The sequence below is a fragment of the Urocitellus parryii genome, chromosome 6 (genome assembly GCF_045843805.1).
Source record: "Urocitellus parryii isolate mUroPar1 chromosome 6, mUroPar1.hap1, whole genome shotgun sequence".
Lineage (NCBI taxonomy): Eukaryota > Metazoa > Chordata > Mammalia > Rodentia > Sciuridae > Urocitellus > Urocitellus parryii.
In genome coordinates this window covers 184,717,319-184,738,680 of record NC_135536.1, presented here as the reverse complement: position 1 = coordinate 184,738,680, position 21,362 = coordinate 184,717,319, and the positions used below count along the sequence as shown (strand labels likewise).

Here is a 21,362-nt window from a genome sequence, read left to right as displayed (position 1 = left end):
TTCTCGGGGCTGGGAATGTGGCTCAGGCGGTAGCGCACTCCTCTGGCATGCGTGCGGCCCGGGTTCGATCCTCAGCACCACATACCAACAAAGATGTGTCCACCGAGAACTAAGAAATAAATATTAAAAAAATTCTCTCTCTCTCTCTCTCTCTCTCTCTCCTCTCTCACTCTCAAAAAAAAAAAAAAAAAAAAAAGAAGAAGAAAAATTCTCATGTCTGCTCCTGCATTCAGTCTCTTGGGTTATCACATTATTTTATCTCCAGTAAACTCCACTGTATACTCTTTGAGAGAATAATGTCTTAGTGCCATGAAAACTATTTGGCCTGTCAGGTTCCTTAAAATGGTCTCAAGATGTCCAGGGGTTCCCAGATCATGATTTGAGAACCATTCAAAGAGACCATGTAAGCTGGTTGTCAAAGTACTACCCCACCCATAAGTAATTTTTTCTCACTTTATTTTTTTTTACTGGAGAGTAGGGGATTGGACTCAGAAGCACTCAACCACTGAGCCATCTCCTATTGCCAATAGCCAGGCTGGCGACCTCAGTTGGGTTCACAAGAGCTGGCTGCACCAATAGCTTAAGAAAACAGCTAAAGTAGCACGCACCGCAGAAATACCTTTTGCTTACAGGAATCAGGGATGTGCGAGAGCAAGCCTGAGACCCTATTTATTGAGGGGAAGGCACCCAAATGAGGCAAGGGATTGTGTTTCATGGGGTGTAGCCCAGTTTCATTGGGTGACGCCCACTCCCAGAGCTTCCTTCCCCTGCAGATTGGAGGTGAGGTCCACTTGTTTCCACCTACAGCAGAAACAAAGTCTCATACCCTAAGGGTCCATGCTCACTCCTATGTGGCAGCTCCTGACAATGTCCTCAGCCTTTTTTGTATTTTATTTACAGACAGGGTCTCAGTTGCAATCTTGCATCTTTGTGGATAATATGACCATTGAAATGTAATTAAGTAGCTCACTACTTAAAGTAAAAGGAATCAAGTCTTTAAGTCCTTTTGGTTTGCTTTTCAAACCAGGGGTCTGTTTTTGTTTTGTTTTTGTATTTTCTTCATGCTATAAATACAGCAATCACCAGAGAATGAAGAGTGGTATTGTTCTTTTTTTGTACAATGTTTTTAGGTAGTGTGAAAGGGACAGAAAAGGACAATATTGACCTTGGAAAACTGCTGAAGTCCAATTTGAATGAAAATTTAGATATTCCAGGTTTGTGGGAATACATTTTATCTCAGTCGAACTCTCAAAACACAAATCTTGAAGTTGAACATTACTCTGCTCAGATCCAATTGGGCCAACGTCAGTACTGGCTTTGTTTTGTGGATACTGTTTACCAACCTTATTTACTTTCTCTGATGCAGCCTGGAAAATGGATTTGGTTTGTGAATTGAGGGATTGTTTAAATTACTCTGGCAGGGGCTGGGGATGTGGCTCAAGCGGTAGCGCGCTCGCCTGGCATGCGTGCGGCCCGGGTTCGATCCTCAGCACCACATACCAACAAAGATGTCGTGTCCGCCGAGAACTAAAAAAATTAAAAAAAAATTCTCTCTCCTCTCTCACTCTCTCTTTAAAAAAAAAAAAAATAAAAAAAAAATAAATTACTCTGGCAGAATGGCACCCTGATTTCCACATGCTTTTATTTCACCATTCTTCAGTCATTCATTCATTCACCCAAATAAGTTTAAGTGTCTGCAACACATCAGGCCCATTTTACTAGGTGCGGGTAGAACTGTAGACAGAGCAACCTCCTTGCACAGCAGAGGAAAGCTGATGTACATGTAACTGCTACAGAGGAAAGAAGGATTAGGAGATAGGAAAGGCTGAGGTGGGAGGTTGGGAATTCCAACTTTATTTGTGGTCATCAGAGAAACTTCTATGATAATGTGACATTTGAGTACAGGGACACATTTGGGAGAGGAACATTTTTGGCAGAAGGAACCATGAGAATATTAATGTAGCTTGAGCAGGCGGGGCCAGGTAGTGGAGGGCCTGGTAGCCGCTTTAAAGGCTTTAGCTCCTAGTATAAATGAGATGGAGGGTGAGTGGAGAAGAGAGATGTTATGGATACTCACCTTTTAAAACCATCAGCTGTTGAGTGTGGGAAGGTCCTAGAGGGCAATCAGGAGGCTACCATGAATTAGACAATGGCTTTTTGGTGGTTGGACATTAGGCAGTGCAGGATATGTAGGGGTTTGCTGATGGATTGGGTATAGGGTATGAAAAAGACAGGTATACAGGATGATATCCAAAGCTTTTAAGAAGTTGGGAGTTGAGTGGTGCAGATTTGGGAGGGGAAATTAGGATTTGGGTTTTCCTTTTGTCAAGCCTGAGATTCTTATGAGTTATGTAGAGATGTCAAGTAGGTGGTTGCATAATGACTGAAATCAGGAGAGAGGTAGGATGGAGAGGCTAGGAGCCATCAGTACCTGGATGTTTATAAAGCTATGAGACTAGAGGTCACCAATGCAGTGAATGTACATCACTAAGTCAGGAGGGAGTGGGGCTTGATGTCAAAAGACGGAAGACCAGTGAAGTAGAAGGAGAATAAGGGGAACTGCAAAGGGGAGGAAATACAGATTTGTCAAATGCAAAAAAAAATTAATTTTTAAGAATTTTTTATATTTATTTTTTAGTTATAGTTGGACAGTGTCTTTATTTTACTTTATATGTTGCTGAGGATCGAACCCAGTGCTTTACACATGCTAGGCGAGCGCTCATCCTCTGAGTCACAACCCCAGTCCTCGAATGCAAATTTGACAAAATTACTTTATGAGTATGTATGAATATACCACAGTGAATTCCACCTTTATGGATATTTATAAAGCACCAATTAAAAATATATAAATGAGGTACAAGGTAGACCAGTAAAGAGAAGGGAAATAGGAAGAGGGAGGAATGGAGGGAAAGGGAGACACTGAGAACGGAAATGGAGTAAATCAAGTTCAAGGCATGTATGATTATGTCAGAACAAACCTAACTATTACAAACAATTACAACGCACCCATAAAACAAACAGAAAACAGCTGAGCTCCAAACATTCCCAAGGTACAGAGATAAGGGAAAGGGGAGGACAAAGCAAACCAAGTGGAGAGACCCTAAAAATCAACTGAAAAAACATTTTGAGAAGAGAGTCCTCAGCCGTCGGGGAGTACCTACTGTGTGCAGGCATAGGTGGGCCAGCTCCACCCCACAGGAGGTGTTCTTGTATGTTTTTGGAAAGAGAATCCTTACTTGAAGTCTCTCTTGATTGGGGAGAGGAGGCAGCTTGTGATCTTGATTGTTATCCGTGAGTCCTGCTTCCCCGCATGTTGAAGTTTGAACATTAGAGAAGCACTCAGAGGTAAGCATATGAGGCAGGGTTTATTTAAGAAGGGGTAACAGACTTCTCCTGCGAGGGAGAAGGGGGCCATAGCTGGTATCATGGTATCCCAAAAGGCAAGGTGTTCTGCCCTTTTTACGTGTCCTAGGCTTCCTTTCCCCCCTTATCTTTCTCCTTCCTGTGTACGTGACTAGGCCCAGGAATGGTCAGTGGTGTGGCCAAAAGGTGGGAAATAGGTGGGCTGAAGGGGGAAGGGCAGGGTGGAGTAGAACAGGACACTTTAACAACCTTATAGCTCCCTGTGTGTGTGTGTGGGGGGGGGGGTGGAATTCCTGGGACGGGTTACCTTGGCAACAGGGTGGTGCAGGGGCAGGTTCTTGATAAGATCCCTCAGGGGACAGTCTCCAACTTCCCAGACTCACTCAAAATTGGCCTCCTTGACCCGACCTCGATTTACCTATCTACACTGACTGCCTGTCTAATTCTGGCTTCACTTTTGGGAAGCACTGCTGACCCAGCCAGGAAAGGTTCATGGGAAGGGAGGCTCCCTTGGCTGGGCCCTCAGTGTCTCCAAACTCAATCCCCCTTCCTGCTCTGGATTTGCCCTCCTCTCCTCACAGGCCCCTTGGGAAACAGCCCAGCTTGAGAAGCAGAGGAGGAAACCGGAAGGAGGTGACTGCCTCTGAGCAAACCAGAGCTAGGGAAAGAACAAAGGATGGGGAGGAAGAAAGAGTGTAAAAGCTGCCTTTAAAAACAGTTGACAATTCATTTAAGTTTAGTAAATTCCGTTTAGTGCGAAGTGCTTTCCTAAGGAAAATCTGTGTAACACACGTATGGCCACAAGGGGTCCCTCTTCCCTGAAATGCACAGGATTGAATGGAAGGACCAAAGCTTGATGACCTGGCTGGAAACCTCTGGCAGGTAACAGCCAGTGCCAAATTTGGCGATCTGAATTTTACCTAAACTATTGCAAAGTCAAAGTGTCCCTTTACTAGTGACTTGGTTTAGCAGTTTTAAAAAACAAGAAACCACAGGGTAATGTGGAGTGAACATGTAGTGGGAGGAGAATGCTTAATGTTTAATGTTTAGTTCCTCTTTGATCAGCACCTTAATGGAGACCCTGTCTTAAAATAAAAGATAAAAAGGGCTGAGGATGTAGCTCAGTGGCAAAGCATGCTGGGGTTCCATCCCCAGTACAAAAAAAAAAAAAATTAAATTGTCCCTCTTTGGCAACTATTTTATTAAACATGATGATCTGAAAAGGAATTTGTTACAAGAATAACAGAGTAATGGCTATTGTTTGCTAGGTATTATTCTTAGGTGCACATTTCTTAGGTACCTAGTGCATCCTAAGACTTTTTTTTTTTTTTTGACCCCAGGGATTGAATCCAGGGTTGCTTAACCACTGTGTCACATCCCCAACCCTTTTAAAAAATATGTTTTTTAATTGTAGATGGTCACAATATCTTTATTTATTTTTATGTGGTGCTGAGGATCTAACCCAGTGCCTACATGTGCAAGGCAGGTGCTCTACCACTGAGTTACAGCCCCAGCCCCCCTAGCCCTTTTTGTATTTTATTTAGAGACATGGTCTCACCGAGTTACTTAGTGCCTCACCTTTGCTGAGGTTGGCTTTGAATTCGCCATCCTCCTATCTCAGCCTCCCGAGCTTCTGGGATTACAGGCGTGTGCCACCATGCACGGCCCCCTAGCCCTTTTTATCTTGCATTTTGAGTAAGGGTCTGGCTAAGTTGCTTAGGACCTCGATAACTCAAGGTCTCACTGAATTACTTAGCGCCTCGCCATTGACGAGGCTGGCTTTGAATTTGTGATCCTCCTGCTTCAGCCTCCAGAGCCACTGGGATTGTAGGTGTGTGCTCCACACCGGGGAATCCTGTCTTTTTATAATGACAACTCATGTGATCTTCACTTAGCCACATAAGATAGATACAATTAACCTTGTCACCAATGATCTTTTGAGGTAGGTGCTTCTACACATGAAGGAATTATGACTTACAGAAAGTGAGCAATTGTTCCAGCCATACAGCTCAGAAGTATGGATTGGAATATATATCTAACTCCAAAACTACCTACCCTATGCAGCTTGTAGGAGTCATGAATGTATCATTTTGCCATTTGTTTTTAACCACAGATGAGGGTCAGATTTATCTAGGGAGCTTTAAAAAGAATACAAATACTCAAGTCCTCTCCTAGGAGCGACTAATTCCTTAGGTCTATGGTGAAGTCTGGAATCTGGTTTGAAGTTCTTCAGGTGATTCTTTTGTGTGCTCTCCCTGGGGAGATCCATCGCAGGGGGCTACTGGGCATGAAAAGTGGCTTCATGTATGTGATGGAACAGCTTGCCAGGCGCACCTCACTTTACAACAGCATCACACACAGTGTGTTGTAGACTTGCCCTTAATGACAGGGGGCATGGAACTTGGGACACACTCCTTTCAATTTGACACTCCCATTCATTCCTCTTCCCTTGATAGCAGAGCTGAAAAGAAACCTGTGGTTCTCAAACCCTCAAAGAGAAGTGGAGAAAGCGGAGCTACTAGGAGGAAGTGCATGTCCTAGGAGCAGGCTGTCTGTCCACCTGCCCAGGTGACAGTTTTTATCCACTGCCATTTGCTATGAGGGAAGCTGGTGTCTCTACCTGGTGGTGAAATGTGAACACCAAAGGGACTTTTTAAGGTCTGCACTGGTACATGGAGGAGCCCAGTCATGAGGGTGGCCCATCAGCTGAGTGGGAAGGAGAGAACATTTCCTACCCAATTCTGAAACACGGACGACTCTGCAGTGACTTTATGTGGCGTGAGTCATCACGGGATTTGGAAATCTGTCAGATATGTTTGAAGTCAGATAATAATTTAATGCTTTCCAGTCCCTTCGCTGTTTTTGGTGATTTCTACCCCCCCCCACCCCCGCAGCTCTTATTCTTCGCAGGACGACTGTCCCCTCCCGTTAACCCTGGACTCCAGTGGAGTTGTCCACCACTAACCCCAGCCTTAGCTTCTAGACACGGAAATGCATTCGTTCTTTTTTCTGGAGTTTGGTGGGAGCCTGAGCGCTGGGAAGCCACCCAGGCCCTGGGCTCTTGACCCTGCCCCAAGAGCTTTCCGAAGTGTGGCCCCACAGGCTCGGAGGACACTAGAGCAAAAGAGAGCTTGGAAAGGGAAACTCTGTAAAAGTCACCGTCCTTTGGTTTCGGAGGGGACCTCGTCCCCACACAAACCCCACCCCAGCGACTGAGCGGAGAGGGGCGGGGCTTCCCGCAGGGCGGGGCTTGCCCTTCTAGCGGAGGGGCCGCTGGGCTGGGGGTTGCCCCCGGCTCTCCCCGCTCCCAGGCGGCAGGGGGTTGGGTGTGGGCTGCAGCCCTGGACTCAGAGTTGCTGAATCCGCCGTCTGTCACCAGAACCCCACCTCTCCTTCTGAGCTCCTCTTTGCTGTCAAAAGCATAAGTGATCCCGTCCCCGTTCCTTTGGCTTTAGGTCACCGGATTCCTGGATGGGGTTGGCAGTGGCGCTGCAGCCCCAGGTCCTGTTAGGGCAAACGAGTTGGGTGGTGGCGAGGCTGGCGAACCTCTGAGCTCTGGAGAAGTTGAAGTGTCCCTGGGCCCGGCATTGGCAGGTCCTCGTCTCCGCTCCCTGCTGGGACAGGGTGGAGGGAGCTCTTACCCCTGGGGACACAGGACACCCAGGGGCCTGGGCTTCTACTCTTAGTTCTCAGCTGCCTTCCTCAGCCCTCCGGCCACCACCTGGGTCTGCAGCCACCAGCTCGGTTTGAAACACCCCTCCCTCCAGCTTAGAAGGAGGCCCGGTTGGCCAGGGGGTTATTTTGGGAGCAGCTTCTGAGATCCAATGGCCTTGTTAGGGCAACACTGACCTTTCTGTCCCCGGGGAGGGCAGGGCTGGAGAAGGGGCGGGGCAGCGCGGCGGGACGATCGCAGCCCGCACACCCACCGGGTGGAGGAGAAGGGGGCCAGCGGCCTCGGCTGGGGCTGCCACCCAGGGGATTGCCCCTCTTTGAATCAGTGGGTCCCCTCTACCCCCACCCCTTTCCCTGTGCTTCTTAAAGGGATCTCACCGTTTTTCCTGGGATTTCATGGAAGCCAGACTTGGGACGTTTTGTGGGGACTTGGAGTCTTTCCTTCCTGTTTCCTCTGCAAGAGGCAGCCTTCCTTCCTGGGGCTGACTGAGCAGGCTCCCAGGCATGGCACTGCCCAGTGTCCCCAGTGCTGACCTGGCTCTTGGGCTCTTTCAGCCTCTGCTGGCGTCTTGCTTCCCCCCTCCGGGGGCATGGTGGTGAGTCTGGGGGCCCAGCCCTGAGGGTGCCTGGAGAGTGTCACCCCCTGCACCCAAGCTGGAGGACGGGGAGGGTGCTGGGGGCGAGGATGAGATGAGCGGGGGCCGCTTCGACTTTGATGATGGCGGGGCGTACTGTGGGGGCTGGGAGGGGGGGAAGGCCCACGGGCATGGACTGTGCACTGGCCCCAAGGGCCAGGGCGAATACTCAGGCTCCTGGAACTTTGGCTTCGAAGTGGCCGGCGTCTACACCTGGCCCAGTGGAAATACCTTCGAGGGATACTGGAGCCAGGGCAAGCGGCATGGGCTGGGCATAGAGACCAAGGGGCGCTGGCTCTACAAGGGTGAGTGGACACATGGCTTCAAGGGGCGCTACGGAACCCGGCAGAGCACCAGCAGCGGTGCCAAGTACGAGGGCACTTGGAACAATGGCCTGCAGGATGGCTACGGCACTGAGACCTATGCAGATGGAGGTGAGCCCACCCTGGGGCCTGCAGAGCTGGGGTTGGGACAGAGGGTAAGGAACACTGGAGGAGGGTGAGAAGGGTGAGGGCAGTTGGCACAGAATCAGGTGGGTAGGATGGGATTTGCTGTGTGGCCTTGGGCAAGCTGCTCTACCTCTCTGAGCATCCATTTCCTTATTAGTAAACGTGGGGCCAATAAAGGGATTATTGTGAAGATTGGCAGATACAAGGCCTATCATATAAATATACACTTAACGCACAATCACTAAAATGCAAGTACTGCTCTTGGCATGCTAGGTCTATAAGCAATTGTGGAATAGACTGTAGCTTAGGTTCTAGCAGAATTGGGGTCTGGTCTCAACTTTGCCATGAAAATTATTTTCAAGTAATAGATTATGAGATGTGTGTGTTTATTCATTCACTCACCCAGCCCCCTGCACATCCACTCAGCCACCCAGCCACCCACCCATCTATCTATCATCCACCCACACACTCACCCATTCTTTCCTTCTTCCTTCCTTCCTTCCTTCCTTCCTTCCTTCCTTCCTTCCTTCCTTCCTTCCTTCCTTCTTTCCTTTCTTCCTTCCTTTTTAGTGCTGGGAATTGAACCCAGGAGTGCTATACCAATGAACTACATCCCTAGTCCTTTTTATTTTGAAACAGGGTCTTGCTAAGTTGCTAAAGGTCTCTCTCAGTTGCTGAGGCTGGTCTTAAATGTGCAATCCTCCTGCCTCAGGCTCCCTGTGTTTTTTTTTTTTTTTTTTCATTCAATGCATGTTCCTGGGGTACTTCCTATTTGCCAGGTATTTGTGCAAAGGATCGGATATGAGAACAAGATACAGTGTCTGGCTTCAAAAACAATTATACACCAACACCCACAGAGAGCTGTGGCAGAACAGAACAGTTAGGTTTGAGGAGGGCAGGGGACACTTTAGAGTATGTGACTCCTGACTGCAGTGTGATGGGAAAGGAGTGACTGTGGAGTGGCAGTTGGGGACCATCCCAGCAGAGAGAGGAGTTTGTATCAAGGCTCAGGAGCATGAGAGGAATAGTGGGTTCAGAAAATAGAGTCCTCTGTGGCAAAACGGCCCCCGGAAGTGGCAGGGCAGATATCCTTACCTCATCTGCTGGGTGTGACCTGAAACCTATCACTTATCTGAGCCTCAGTTTCCTCATTCATAACAAGGGGTTCTTTGGAACATCAGTACTGCTAAAACGGTGGTCAGTGGACAGGCAGCAGCGGCATCACCTGGCCCCCAGGCGCAGATGCCCGTTCAGGGCTCCTTGCAGATCTTCTGAACCAGAATCTCTGAGCAAGGATGGAGAGAGCTGGTTTAACAAGCTCACCAGGCAGATTTTAAACATGTTAAGGTTTTTAAAGTATTGCTTTATGGGTGCAAGGCACCTGCCTATGTCCCAGCTCCTGGGGAGACTGAGGCAGGCAGAGTGCTTGGGAGTTTGAGTCCATTCCTGGCAACATAGCAAGACCACGTCTCAAAAAAAAAAAAAAAAAAAAAAAAAAAAAAAAGGAAAATAAAAAGAAAGGAAAAGAAAAAGTATTGGTTTAAACCAGGGGCTCACAGACTATAGATCCCAGGCCAAGCTGGCCCACTGCCTGTTTGGTGTAGCCTGTGGGCTGAGAGCAGTTTTACATATTAGTTATTTGGGGAAAAAAAAATCAAAGAACAATATTTTGGGACATATTAAAGTTACATGGAAGTGCTGCACAGCGTCCTCGGTTTGCCTCTTGTTATGACTCCTCATAGCAAAAGTTCCTTGGCGCCTGCTGGTGACGGTCCTTCTAGTCCCGTACCTACGACCTGTGTCCTCTGTGTGGTCTTCCCAGCTGCTGCGCAGCTCAAAACTGTGGCTAATTAGAAAACAATCACATCGGCACCAGAAGGCATTTGCAGGAAATTATATTTGTCACCAGTGCACCCGCTTGATGACAGAAGACAGGAAGTGGGCATTCTGGGAGCGAGGGGGGTGCTGAAGGGGTGGCTGCAAGGCTCAAGCCGAGGCTAGTGGGCACTCTGAGCGCAGCCTGGGCTGAGGGTGGGTTTGTCTGAGTGAGGACCCCTGAGGAACGCCCCGGGAGGATTCTGCATGTTCATGGGAGACGACATTGGGGGTCTTTGTGGGTGTGCACATCTGGCAGTTTTAAAACCCTGGCTGGGACTGGACAAGGCTAAGGACAGGTTCTGGCTCCACCACTTGCTAGTTGGTGACCTTGAACCATTTGCTGACTCTCTCCAACTAAGGGCAACTCAGCTCACCTGATGTGTCCGCCAGGAGCTGTGCTTGGCTTTGAGGACAGCAGAGAGCCAGCCTCAGTGTCTCTAGCTGTAAAATGGAGAAAACTCTTGAGCGCTCGCTAGGTGTCTGTCACCTGTGCAAAGGTGCATTGTAGGCATGCGCCCAGTGTCCCCTCCTGTCCCTCTTTGCTCTCTCCAAACCAAGGAGAGATAAGAGTGTGGATCTGGGTGTGAGTCCCAGGGACACGAGTTGCTGGGTCGAGGTGAGCATGAAAAACCATAGGCTGATTTTCCAAAATGTTTAAATGGCAGAAAGAAATCCCTCCATTCGTTCCCTTGGGCTCTGCTCTGTGCCAGGCTCTGCCCCCAGCAAGTTCTAGGGTCCTCCAGGAGCCAAGTCTAGTGGAGCAGATGGAAATAAGCCAGAAAACAACCACCTGTGTGATTTCCAGAAGTTATAGGGGCACACACATAAAAAGTAGCAGAGGGAAGAGAGTGAGTATGTGGGGACAGGTGGCCTCAGAAGCAGGATGGGGAGGCTAGAGAGGAGGCAGCCTCCATCAGAGGCTACTGCCATGCAAAGGTCACCTGATGCAAGTCTGGGCATGGCACGTTGGAGGCACAGCAAGAACTCCGGGTGCCGGGGAAGGAGCCCTGAGCGTGGGGGTCCAGAGAGGAGTGCTGGTTGGGACCGTGGGCGTGGGCCAGCTCTCCCAGGCTTCGCTGACCTGCTATTGTCCCAGGTGTGCCCAGGAGCTCTGGAGGCTATAACTGGACACCTGTCCCTCTGGTTTGTCAGGGGCCCAGACTTCTCTGGAATGACATGGCTGCACAGGCAGGGTCCCTGGAAACCTCACAGATTCTCTCTCCCAAGCCCCACACGAGGTGTAACTGCCCAAAATTAGACGTGGCCACTGCTTCGGAAAATCTCTTTAATCAACCTGTCATCGGTCCCCTGAGGGTTTGTTAAGGACCTGCCCTCTGCCCTATCCTGGGGAGCGCTGAGGGGAATGTGGACAGATGAGATCCCGTGGTCAGGATCAGTTGGGAGCCGGGCAGCCAGGGTCACGGGCTGCCTCTGGGTTCTTCCGTCTCTTTCAGCCCTAATTTCCTCCTGCGGAAGGTGGACCTGTCCTAACCGCTCATGAGATTTCTCATGAAATGATGGAGAACACTCAGTAAATGCCAGTTATGCTTATTACTACTAGTTGTTCCCTTATTCAATTAATATAGACGGCATACTTACTAGGAAGCCAGCTCCAGTCTACACTGGGAGGTGCACAAGTGACCTACGTGGACAGGCTCTGCCTTCACCCAGGACCTAATGAGACCTGGTGCTGAAGTGCAGTGCTGGGCACGAGACGCAGGGGCAGACAGGGGACTAAGAGGGCCCCAGTGAGGAACTCCCCGACTTAGCCATCCAGGGAGGCTTCCTGGAGTAGGCGGCAAGCCGAGCCCTGAAGTATGTGTGGGAGCAAGTCTGACAACCCCAGGTGGAAGGAGGAGTCCATCAAAGCCAAGAGGCTGCTGCTCAGCCAGGAGATACAGCCAAATTATCTTATTTATTTATTATTTATTTTTGGTACCAGGTATTGGACCAGAGGGACTTCCCCACAGAGCCACATTCCAGCCCTTTTTATTTTTATTTTTTAAAATTTTGAGCAGGGTCTCACTAAGTTGCTTAGAGCCTCCCTAAGTTGCTGAGGCTGGCCTCCTGCCTTGACCTCCCGAGTTGCTGGGATTACAGGAATGCACCACCGGGCCGAGCTTTGACTGGGCATCTCATCTCCAGCACTGAGAAGGGTTCCCTGCTCCCTACCTTCCCTTGCAGTCAGCACTACTACAGGTCAGTGCCTGCTCAAAACCCGGGGAAACAGCAGCTTGCCAGACTGAAGAGGCAGGAGGTGAAACTGATTTAGGGGTCAAGACCCAAGCTTTTCAAAATGAAAGAATAGAATAGAGATTATGAAATTTCGGTATGTCACAGAAAATAAGATAAAGTATTATTTCCTGAAATGTTTGGTGTGTGTGTGTGTGTGTGTGTGTGTGTGTGTGTGTGTGTGTGTTATAAATTCAGTTCTTTCTGCAGATCATGGTCAAAAAGTTTGTCCTAAAGTCTTGATTGGCCTCTATGAAGCCCCTGCCATCCTACCTCTGTGGAGCCTCCCTCTCCTCCAGCCATGGCTTTGTTTGCAGGTTAAGCTCTTCAGCTCTGGCATGGGAGGCCGGAGGTGGGGAAGGAACAGGGGCTCCAGCCTCCCAAACCCTGCTGCAGGCCACTTGGCACCCCTCCCCCTCCCATGGCCCTCATTCCTCCCCTGGCCATATAAAGCAAAGCTAAAAATAGCTGCTGACTTAAAGCGGCACCCGCATACCCCTGCCCTGGAGTCCCAGTGTGCAGTCGCTGCCTGACTGTTCCCACCCCCACTGTCACACACTCCAGCCCTGAAGGCTGCTGGGATCCTTACTTCCCAGTGGTCTTGACCTGGGGCCTGCCTTGGCCTCAGGATGTCCAGAGATGTCCCAAAGCTGCAGTCAAGATGTGTTCATATGTGCATCAATTATCTGTGTTATCTGTGTTTTTCTGGGAGGTATCTTTGCAGATAGTTGTTGGTTTCTTAAAGTCACCCCATGCTCAGATAAATTCCACAACCATTGCTTAGTCCAATAGCCAAAATGGGCTGTGGACGGGGCTGGGGCTGTAGCTCGGTGGTAAAATGCTTGCCTCGTATGTGTGAGGCACTGGGTTCAGTCCTCAGCACCACATCAATATAAATAAAGGTACTGTGTGTTCATCTACAACTAAATAAACATTTAAAAAATGTGCTGTGGATAAACCAAACCCAAGACTGACTTTTTAAAATAAACTAATAATAATAATAATAATAATAGTTAACTTTTTTTCTTTTGGTATCAGGGATTGAACCCAGGGGCACTTTACCACTGCACCACATGCCCAGCCTGTTGGGGTCTCACTAAGTTGCTTAGGGGTCACTATGTTTTTGAGGCTAGCTTTGAACTTGTGATCCTCCTGCCTCAGCCACCAGAGCCTCTGGGATTACAGGTGTGGCCATCACACCTGGCAGTAGTTAATATTTTTGAAGTTCTTACAGTGCACTGGGTACTGTTCTTTGCACCTAACTGGTCACATTATTTAAATCTTCACAGTAATCTTATGGAGAAATATTGTTTCTACCCTTATTTTACAGATGAGGAAATGGAAACAGATCATGTATGTTATGCTCATTCAAGGTCTTCTGATTAGGTAGAGAGGAACTTGATAATAACTAGTAATAATTAAATAGTTCATATTATAAATGTTTTAATAAATAATACAAATTAATACAAAATAGGATGGGATACATAGTGTGTGGGACCCAGCACAAGTGAAAATATGGACTCTTCTTCAAAATCATTAAAGAATTTCAGAGCATTAAACCAAGTGCCAGGTCCTAGGCACCCAAGTTCACCTTGACCTTAGTTAACAACTGCAACCACTATTTATTGAGTCTTTATTATGCACCAGACTCTGTGCTAAGACTCTTATAAGCTTTATATTATTTAGGCTTCTTAAAATCCTCTCATCTACTACTAATGGCTTTCAAACTTTTGTAGTTGCAATACTGCTGTAATGTACAGCACATTGTAATTCTGTGTCTGCACACATCAACAACATCGGAAAACAGAATTAATAATAATAATAATAATAATAATGATCTGATATACATAAAGCTCTTTGAACAGAACGTGGCCTGTGTTAGAGCTTTGTTGTTATTATTATGCACAGAAAACATGAGATTTTTATGTTTATCTCTTACAACTGGGTCCAAAACCCAGTTTACTTTCTCCTGGCCAGAGTTAATGACTTAAGCTCATTTTAGCCCTGTGGACTCTGAACACAGGAACTTAGTGAATGTGCCAGGAGAGGGGACTGAATAGTACCTGGGGTCACATTTTCTGAGTCTTTGATATGTGTTCCTTGCAGAGTTGAACTTGAACAAACTTAACCTCCACAGTTACTTATTTTCTCCCCACAGGGATATCTTTTCTATTGATCTATTTGTCTACCTTTGTGCCCATATCACTCTGCCCTCATTACCCTAGATTTATAGTGAGTCTTGAGGTCAGATAAATGAATCCTCTGACTCTGTTCTTCTTAATCAACATTCTCATATTCTAGGTCACTTCCATCTCCATATACATTATAAAATCAAATTTGTCAGTCAGTTTCTTTTTTAAGAAAGAAAGCCAGCTGGGGTTTTGATTACAGTAGCTTTGGGTCTATAGGTCAGCTTGAGAGAATGGACATTTTAGAAGCAGTGAGTCTTCCAATCCATGAACATGGTATGTATCATTATTTATTTAGATCTTCTTAAATTTCACTCAGCAATGCTTTGGAATTTTCAATGACTTGCATATCTTCGCTAATTTTATGCCTAGGTATTTTATTTTTCATGATATTGTATATGGCATCTTAAATTTGATTTTTTTCCAATCATTCTTTGCTAGTTTATAGAAATACAATTATTTTTGTATTTTGACTTTGAAGCCTTTTATCTTGCCCAATTAATTACTTAGTTCTAGTGTGTGTGGAGGATTGATTTTTGTTTTTCAGATTTCTAAGGCGTATTTTTAATTTAAAATTTCTTGATTATTATTAAAAATGAAGTATACAGGTCCTAAGAGAATCCAGCGTTATTAAAGGGAGAAAAGCGGTACTTAAGCACTTGGAGCCTCGTCTCTGCGCTTCCACATCCTTTTTCTCACAATAGTATTGAACTTTCCATCAAATATGATTGAGACATTGACTTGAGATAATACATGCAATAATACATAATGCTTGATACAGAGAAAATGCCAAAATATATGTTTCCTTCCTCTATGTCCTTCAACATCCCTAAGGACGAATTAACTCAGAATGTCCTGAGCCACACCTTGTCTTGGTCTTTGGAACAAAATTTGAGCACAAAAACTACCTTTGCCTTTGGAGCAGCTAACAGGCCAAGACAAGGCTCTTCATGGTTCTGCGTCGTGTCTGGCCAGTGCCCATGGAGCCCACGCCAGGCGTGATTCCATTTCGAATGTAGAATCAGCATAATTTAACCTCATCTTGAAAATCTCATGTCCCAGCTCACAGCCAGGGGTCAGGGTGACAGCCCGCTGAGTTGCTGTCTTGGTAGCTTCTTGGCTGTATCTACAGGCCCCAGGGGAGCAGAGGGGCCCCTCAGCAAGACAGGAGCGGACACAGCTCTTCCTCTCTGTGGCCTCGTTCCTGTGGTTCGTGTGTCCAGCTGACCACAGCTCTGCCGAGGCCCTGTCCAAGGCAGGCCTTTGGGATTCGCGCAGCCTGCTTGTTTCCAGGGCCCACTAATCCCGTGCCTCCAGCAGCTGTTCCCAGGACCAGCCCTTGCCCGCCACACCCTGGGGAGGAATGCGGAGTCTCATTTTCTGGGCCCCTGGCTGAGAGTGAAGGGTGAGGGGGGCAGGTTTGCTTCCTGCCCTGGACCAGAGGGCTGTCGCTGTTCCCTCCTATCCCTCCCCAAGCCCAGCCACAGAGCAGGTGGGCCATGAGGTGTGGCCCTCCTGGTTCCTGCGCAGCTTGTGCTCCCAGATGAGCGGCCCAGAGGTGCGCCTTGCAGGGTCCACAGGGCAACCCAGGGCAGCAGGGCCTCCAGCACTTTCGCTGCTGCTTGTCGGGAGCACCTTGTGCTGCAGGTGTTCAGTCTTTAGGGCCAACCTGGGCTGCAGGGCGTGTGGAGGGCGCCACGCTGGGGCCAGGGCTGAGCGCGGCCTGCCGAAAACCCCATTTGGCCGGCGCCATGTTCTTCCTACTTTTATTTTTAATTAAGCTGGAATCCTTAGCGAATACCTTCTTCACCATGGGACCCAATGTGACATCTTAGTAACAGGACAAATGGGCAGTGTGTGCCCTGGATGGGACTCACTGGGGAAGCACCATTATCTAGATAATGCCCTGCCAGGAAGGGATGGGTGTCTGGCGCCAGGCTGGGTGGGCCACTGTAGGAATTTGGCTTTTACTCTGAGGACAATGGGGACTGCACAGGTGACAGGGCCTGACTGGTGTCATGGGATTCCTTTAGCTCCGGGTGGAGGAGTCTCTGTCTGGCTCAGGGTTGAGACCCTACTGCACTAAATGCGAACGATCCAGACCAGAGACCACGGCGGTGGGCCCCGACCTTGTGGAGTTTTGGAGGAGGAGCTGGTGGGTTCTGCCGCCTGGTTGGACAGGAGGAGAAGGGAAGGCGGAGTCAAGGAGGGTTTCAGGTTTTTGCCTAAACACAGAAGAACCCGGATGCTCTGAGCTGAGATGGGGTGCGGGTTCGAGGAGGGAAGTCCTGGGGTTGGCACTGAACACCGTGGGCCGGGGGCCTCCTTCTGAACCCCCACGCTCCCCCCTTGACCCCTTTGCCTCCCCCACATCCAGTCAGATCTGGTTTCCAGGGCCCTCGGGCGGCCTCGCTGACCCAGGACCTGGCAAAGGGGCTCCCACAGGCCCCTGCCCCGGCGGTCAGCGAGGCCGCCCGGTTAATCCTCTGTTTCTCTGTGAGCCGTGGGGTGTCATCGGGGCCGCAGCCTCATGGCGTGGGGGTGGCGGAGCCTGCAGGCTAAGGGCACTTGTCATCCACCCGCCGCAACCCAAGTCTGCTGTCACCAACGCTGCCAGCCCCTCTGCTTTGGGTTGTCAGTCAGTGATCCCAGGAAACCAGACACTGCGGGGCTTTGATGGACGGCAGCATTTGGAAGCCATGGCAAGGGACTCTGGTGCCAGCCTTGAGGGCGAGCCAGAGAGCGAGGGCTGGGACTGTTACAAGGAAACCGGATCAAACACTCACCGCAGGGCGCCTTCAATCAGCTGAGCCCTGCGACGAGTAGGGCAGAGGCAGGAGGCATCCGAGGCACTTTAAGTGAACAGAAGCTGTTGGAGGACTGTTAATTGAGTGCCTACTATGTGCTAGTTCTCAGGGACGGGGATGGTGAGTGGCAGAGCTGTGGTCGGCTGTCCTTTCAGCCTCCTTGTTGTATCTCTACCCCTGATGACTGGAAGGCCTGGAGGGACCCAGGTTCTGAACAGTGGCTACCCCTGGGGAGATACCGTGGAGGGCTTTTGTTTTATATTCTCATCTGTTTGAAATTTTTTGCAATGAGCATATGTGACTTTTGTGATTTATAAAAAGTGCTCCCTCCCCAACACAGAAACAGTGCCTGTACACAGACATGATAAGAAGCCCTCAAGGCACAAAAAAATGAGTTTGGGGAGTTTCCCAAAATCTAGGCCCAGAATCCAACAGGGTCCTCCCTCCTTGTTCCACTCTACTCCGGGACACTCAGTTTTTTAAGGTAGAGCTGGATGGAAAGAGGAAGTGAGGCAAGAAATCTGTTCCCTAGTCCCAGCTGAGCTACAGCCTTGCTGTGTGACCTTGGGCAGGTCCCTCTACCTCTCTGAGCCTAAAGTTCTCCTCTGCATTAGGAGGGGGCTGGACCCTACTTACCCTTAAAGGTAAGTGAATTTTCTCTCATCTGCAGCACTGACCTGTTGGCTATGGCTACCTGGAGATGTGGTGAGGGGAGACTGCCAGGCCACATTAGGATTCAGAATCATGATTGGTCAGCAATGTTGTTGTGGACACAGGGTAGCGAAGAGGTGGCCCATGTGACCGACTATTTATTATTGTGGACTATTTGGTCTCCAAGCTCCACTCTAGCTGTGTCCGTAGGACTGAGAGAATATCACATCTACCAGAGTCGGGGTGTCATGACGGTGTAGCACATTCACAAATACTAGGAACATAAGAGTCCTGTCTAAATACAGGGTACCGGGGCCATCTCCTGTTGGCTCATGAAAACCCACTTTTGAATTTTCATGAGTTTTTCAACATCTGGACCAGCCGGGGTGGAGCATTCTCTCGGTGGAAACTGGCTCATGCTACAAACCAAGGTTTGTTTGTTTTTCCTGAAGAGCAGGTTGCCAGCATGCACCCAATAGCGTGCTGATATGAAATGCCCTTCTCACCCAAATTTAGGGTGAGCAACCTTCTCGGTTTGCCTGGAGCGGCCCTGGTGTGCAGGAGCATGAATTCAAGCAGCAGGGCCATGCAGCTAGGAGTGACTTCATCACAAATGTGACGTGTCATTGAAAGGAAAGGTAGAAGAGCCAGGACGTGGCGATGGGAGGACGGGGCTGGCCCAGGACATCAGGGAAGGCTTCCTCCGGGCACCCATGTTTGAGCTGAGAGCTGCAGGATGCGCAGGGGTTAACGGGGTGCCAGGGACACCCTGCTGCGGCAGGCAGAGGACCGGCCAGTGCCAGGGCTTCATGGTGGACCAGAGCACATTGTGTTCCAGAAAAGATGGGCGCAGAGACTGCCTGGGGGAGGGACGAGGAGGCTGGGAATGTGGGCAGAGCCCAGCTCCTGAGGCTGTGTGAGCCACACTGAGCCTTTTGGACTTCATCCTTATGATGCTGGGGACGCCCTTGAGCACCCCTCAGGTGGGGCCCTCATTCCCCCAACTGCCAGGAGCCTGTGGTGGCGCCCAGCTGGACGTTGCTTCCCGTCCAGGGCAGCTGCCTGGTCCCCTGCTCTGATTGGACGATGCTGAGGGCCACACCAGCTCCCAAGACCCCACAAGATCAGTGGCGGCCTCTGTGGTCATGTCCACCACCTTCGGCTGCAGACCTGGGACCCCTGTTTCCTTCCCGATTCGTGTTCTTCCCAGGACATCTCCCCCCCCCCCCCGCCCCCATGTCCATCCAGGGCTCAGAACCTGAGGATTCTCTAGGGATCCTGGCCCAAGGCAGGGCGTGGGAGGCCTCACAGGAGCCTAAGAGAAGGTACCCGTGGAGATCTGCGTCTTAAAAAGACGATGCTGGCGGCCAACAGCAGCAGTAGGTCAACCGAGGTGGGGACCAGGGGGGACTGCTATAGTCAACCAGAGGGACCGGATGTGGCTGGGACCAGAAGGGGTGGGGGTGGGGGTGGGGAAGAGATCAAGGATCATGGACCCATCCACAGGCTACTGAGCAGGTCTCTCTGTCTCCAAAGCCTGCACCATTTCCGTCACTCTTGCTGTCCCCAAGGATAGGTGAGCCCTGAGTGGCTTCTCTGGGAGGCTGGGTCCGTGATCTTTAAAGATGGGTCAGAGCCGAGACTACCTGGGCCCCTGCACATGGAAACACCTAGATGGGGTCTCTAGCATGGGCACGCATGCTCAGGACAACGTCCATGCCTGAGCTGACCTTGGTGTCCCCTGGGCTCTCTGGTGCTTCCCTCTGCCAGGCTCCATCTTGAACCCTGTCTTTATCTGTTGATGACCCTTCCGTGGGTGGTCCTAAGGTCTTGTGCTCACTTCTGGTGCTGCGTGGGAGGACCCTGGAGAAGGACCAGGGCTGGCTGTCAAAAAGCACAGACGAGACACAAAGAGGGGACGAGGGGAAGCCAAGAAGGGACACGGCCTCCCAGGAGGTAGCGCTGAGGGGGGGGGCAGTCAGGGTGTGGGCATGAGGCTGGAAGGTGACCTGGAACAGCTCACGGAGGCACTGGACAGCCAGGTCCTCTGGACTCCAGAGCAGTGGGGACCCTGGAAGGAGCTTGTCCTAGTGCCCTTCTCTCCAGCTCTGGCCAGCTCCCAGGGACAGTGACCATCCAACCTCAGACAGTGTCCTGGAGATAGGAAGGTGTCCCTGGCCAGGTGGGGGTGTTCCGTGGCCATTCTGCAGCAGGAAGCAGAGTCCCAGGCCTGTCCCTAGGCCTCCTCCCTGTCCCTGGTGGGTTCTAGGTCTTCCGGCCTTCCCCGGTCTCTGACCTGACCCCACCTGCTTGGAGACGAGGTTTGGCTGAGAATGTACCGATCTTTAATTTGGAAGGGAGATTCTCCGATTTTCAGTGGGGCCAGCGCTGGTCAGGGACACTTGCCAATGGTGGCCTATGACGGCCACACCATGTCATCAGGAGAAGGTCCTTTAAATTCTGACATCTGTTTTTCCATTTCTAAAATTTAAATGATGGCATTGATCTCTGCAGGTCACTGGGGACTCCAACCCCAAATGATGGAAACCAGAACTTTTCAACAGAAACCTAACGTGAGCTCTGTGTGTGATTTACATTTTTCTAGTAGTCACATCTAAAATGGTGACATTAATTTTAATGATACTTGTTATTGAGACGGTTATCCAAAATACCACCATTTCTATGTATAATCAATATATAATTATTGAGATTTTTCTTGAGAGATATGAAGTCAGTATTTCACCTGGTCTACCCGCGGGAGCATCCGGGTGTGAAGGGAATCCCTGGCACAGTTTAGAACAGGAATGGAGCAGGCGGGTTAACTGGAGGCCAGAGGAGAGGTTTCACGGCTCTCAACCCAGGCTGAACACTAGAATCGTCGAGGTGCTTGTGTTAATTGGCACTTTTTGGAGTGCTAGGGATGGAACCCAGACCTTCTGCTTTCTGGGCAGGTTCTCTACCACTGAGCTACATCCTGGTCCTATTAGTCAGCTTTTCAGCACTATAACAAAATCCTCGACAGGCTACTTACAAGGAAAAAAAAAAAAAGGTTGATTTAGCTTGCAGTTTCAGAGGCTCAAAGTCCAAGATCAGGCAGACGGAGGGCATTGATTTGGCCTTTAGGGAGGACAGCAGAGGGTACCACATCAAGGCAGGACAGAGGTGTGTGTGTGTGTGTGTGTGTGTGTGTGTGTGTAAGAGCTTACATTGCCAAGTAGAAGTCAGACTGGGGTCCCAGAGTCCCTTCCTAGGGGCATGTCCCCTATGACCTAAGGACCTCCACCCCTCAAAGTTTCCACTCTGTCCCAACAGGGTCCCACCCTGGGGGACCATGCCTTTAGTCATAATGGACGCCTGGAGGACACCAACCAAATTCAAAGCAAGGCTGTGCTTTAAAAACCTCTGATCTCCAGATCAGTACATTACCATTTCAGGCCAGGAAGGGGATCTTGTGGATAGACGTGGCTTCCAGAAACGACTCTGCAT

At 49.6% G+C, this 21,362-nt stretch overlaps 1 protein-coding gene across 1 annotated transcript in view; it reads left to right on the top strand.

The window, feature by feature from the left end:
• Window positions 1–7,233: 7,233 nt before the first annotated feature.
• Window positions 7,234–21,362, top strand: part of Jph2 (junctophilin 2) — a 62,444-nt gene continuing 48,315 nt past the window's right edge. The window contains exon 1 of the mRNA XM_026383251.2: window positions 7,234–8,104. Coding sequence (XP_026239036.2) covers window positions 7,726–8,104 — 379 coding nt within the window. The 5' untranslated portion in view covers window positions 7,234–7,725. The remainder of the gene's footprint in view (window positions 8,105–21,362) is intronic.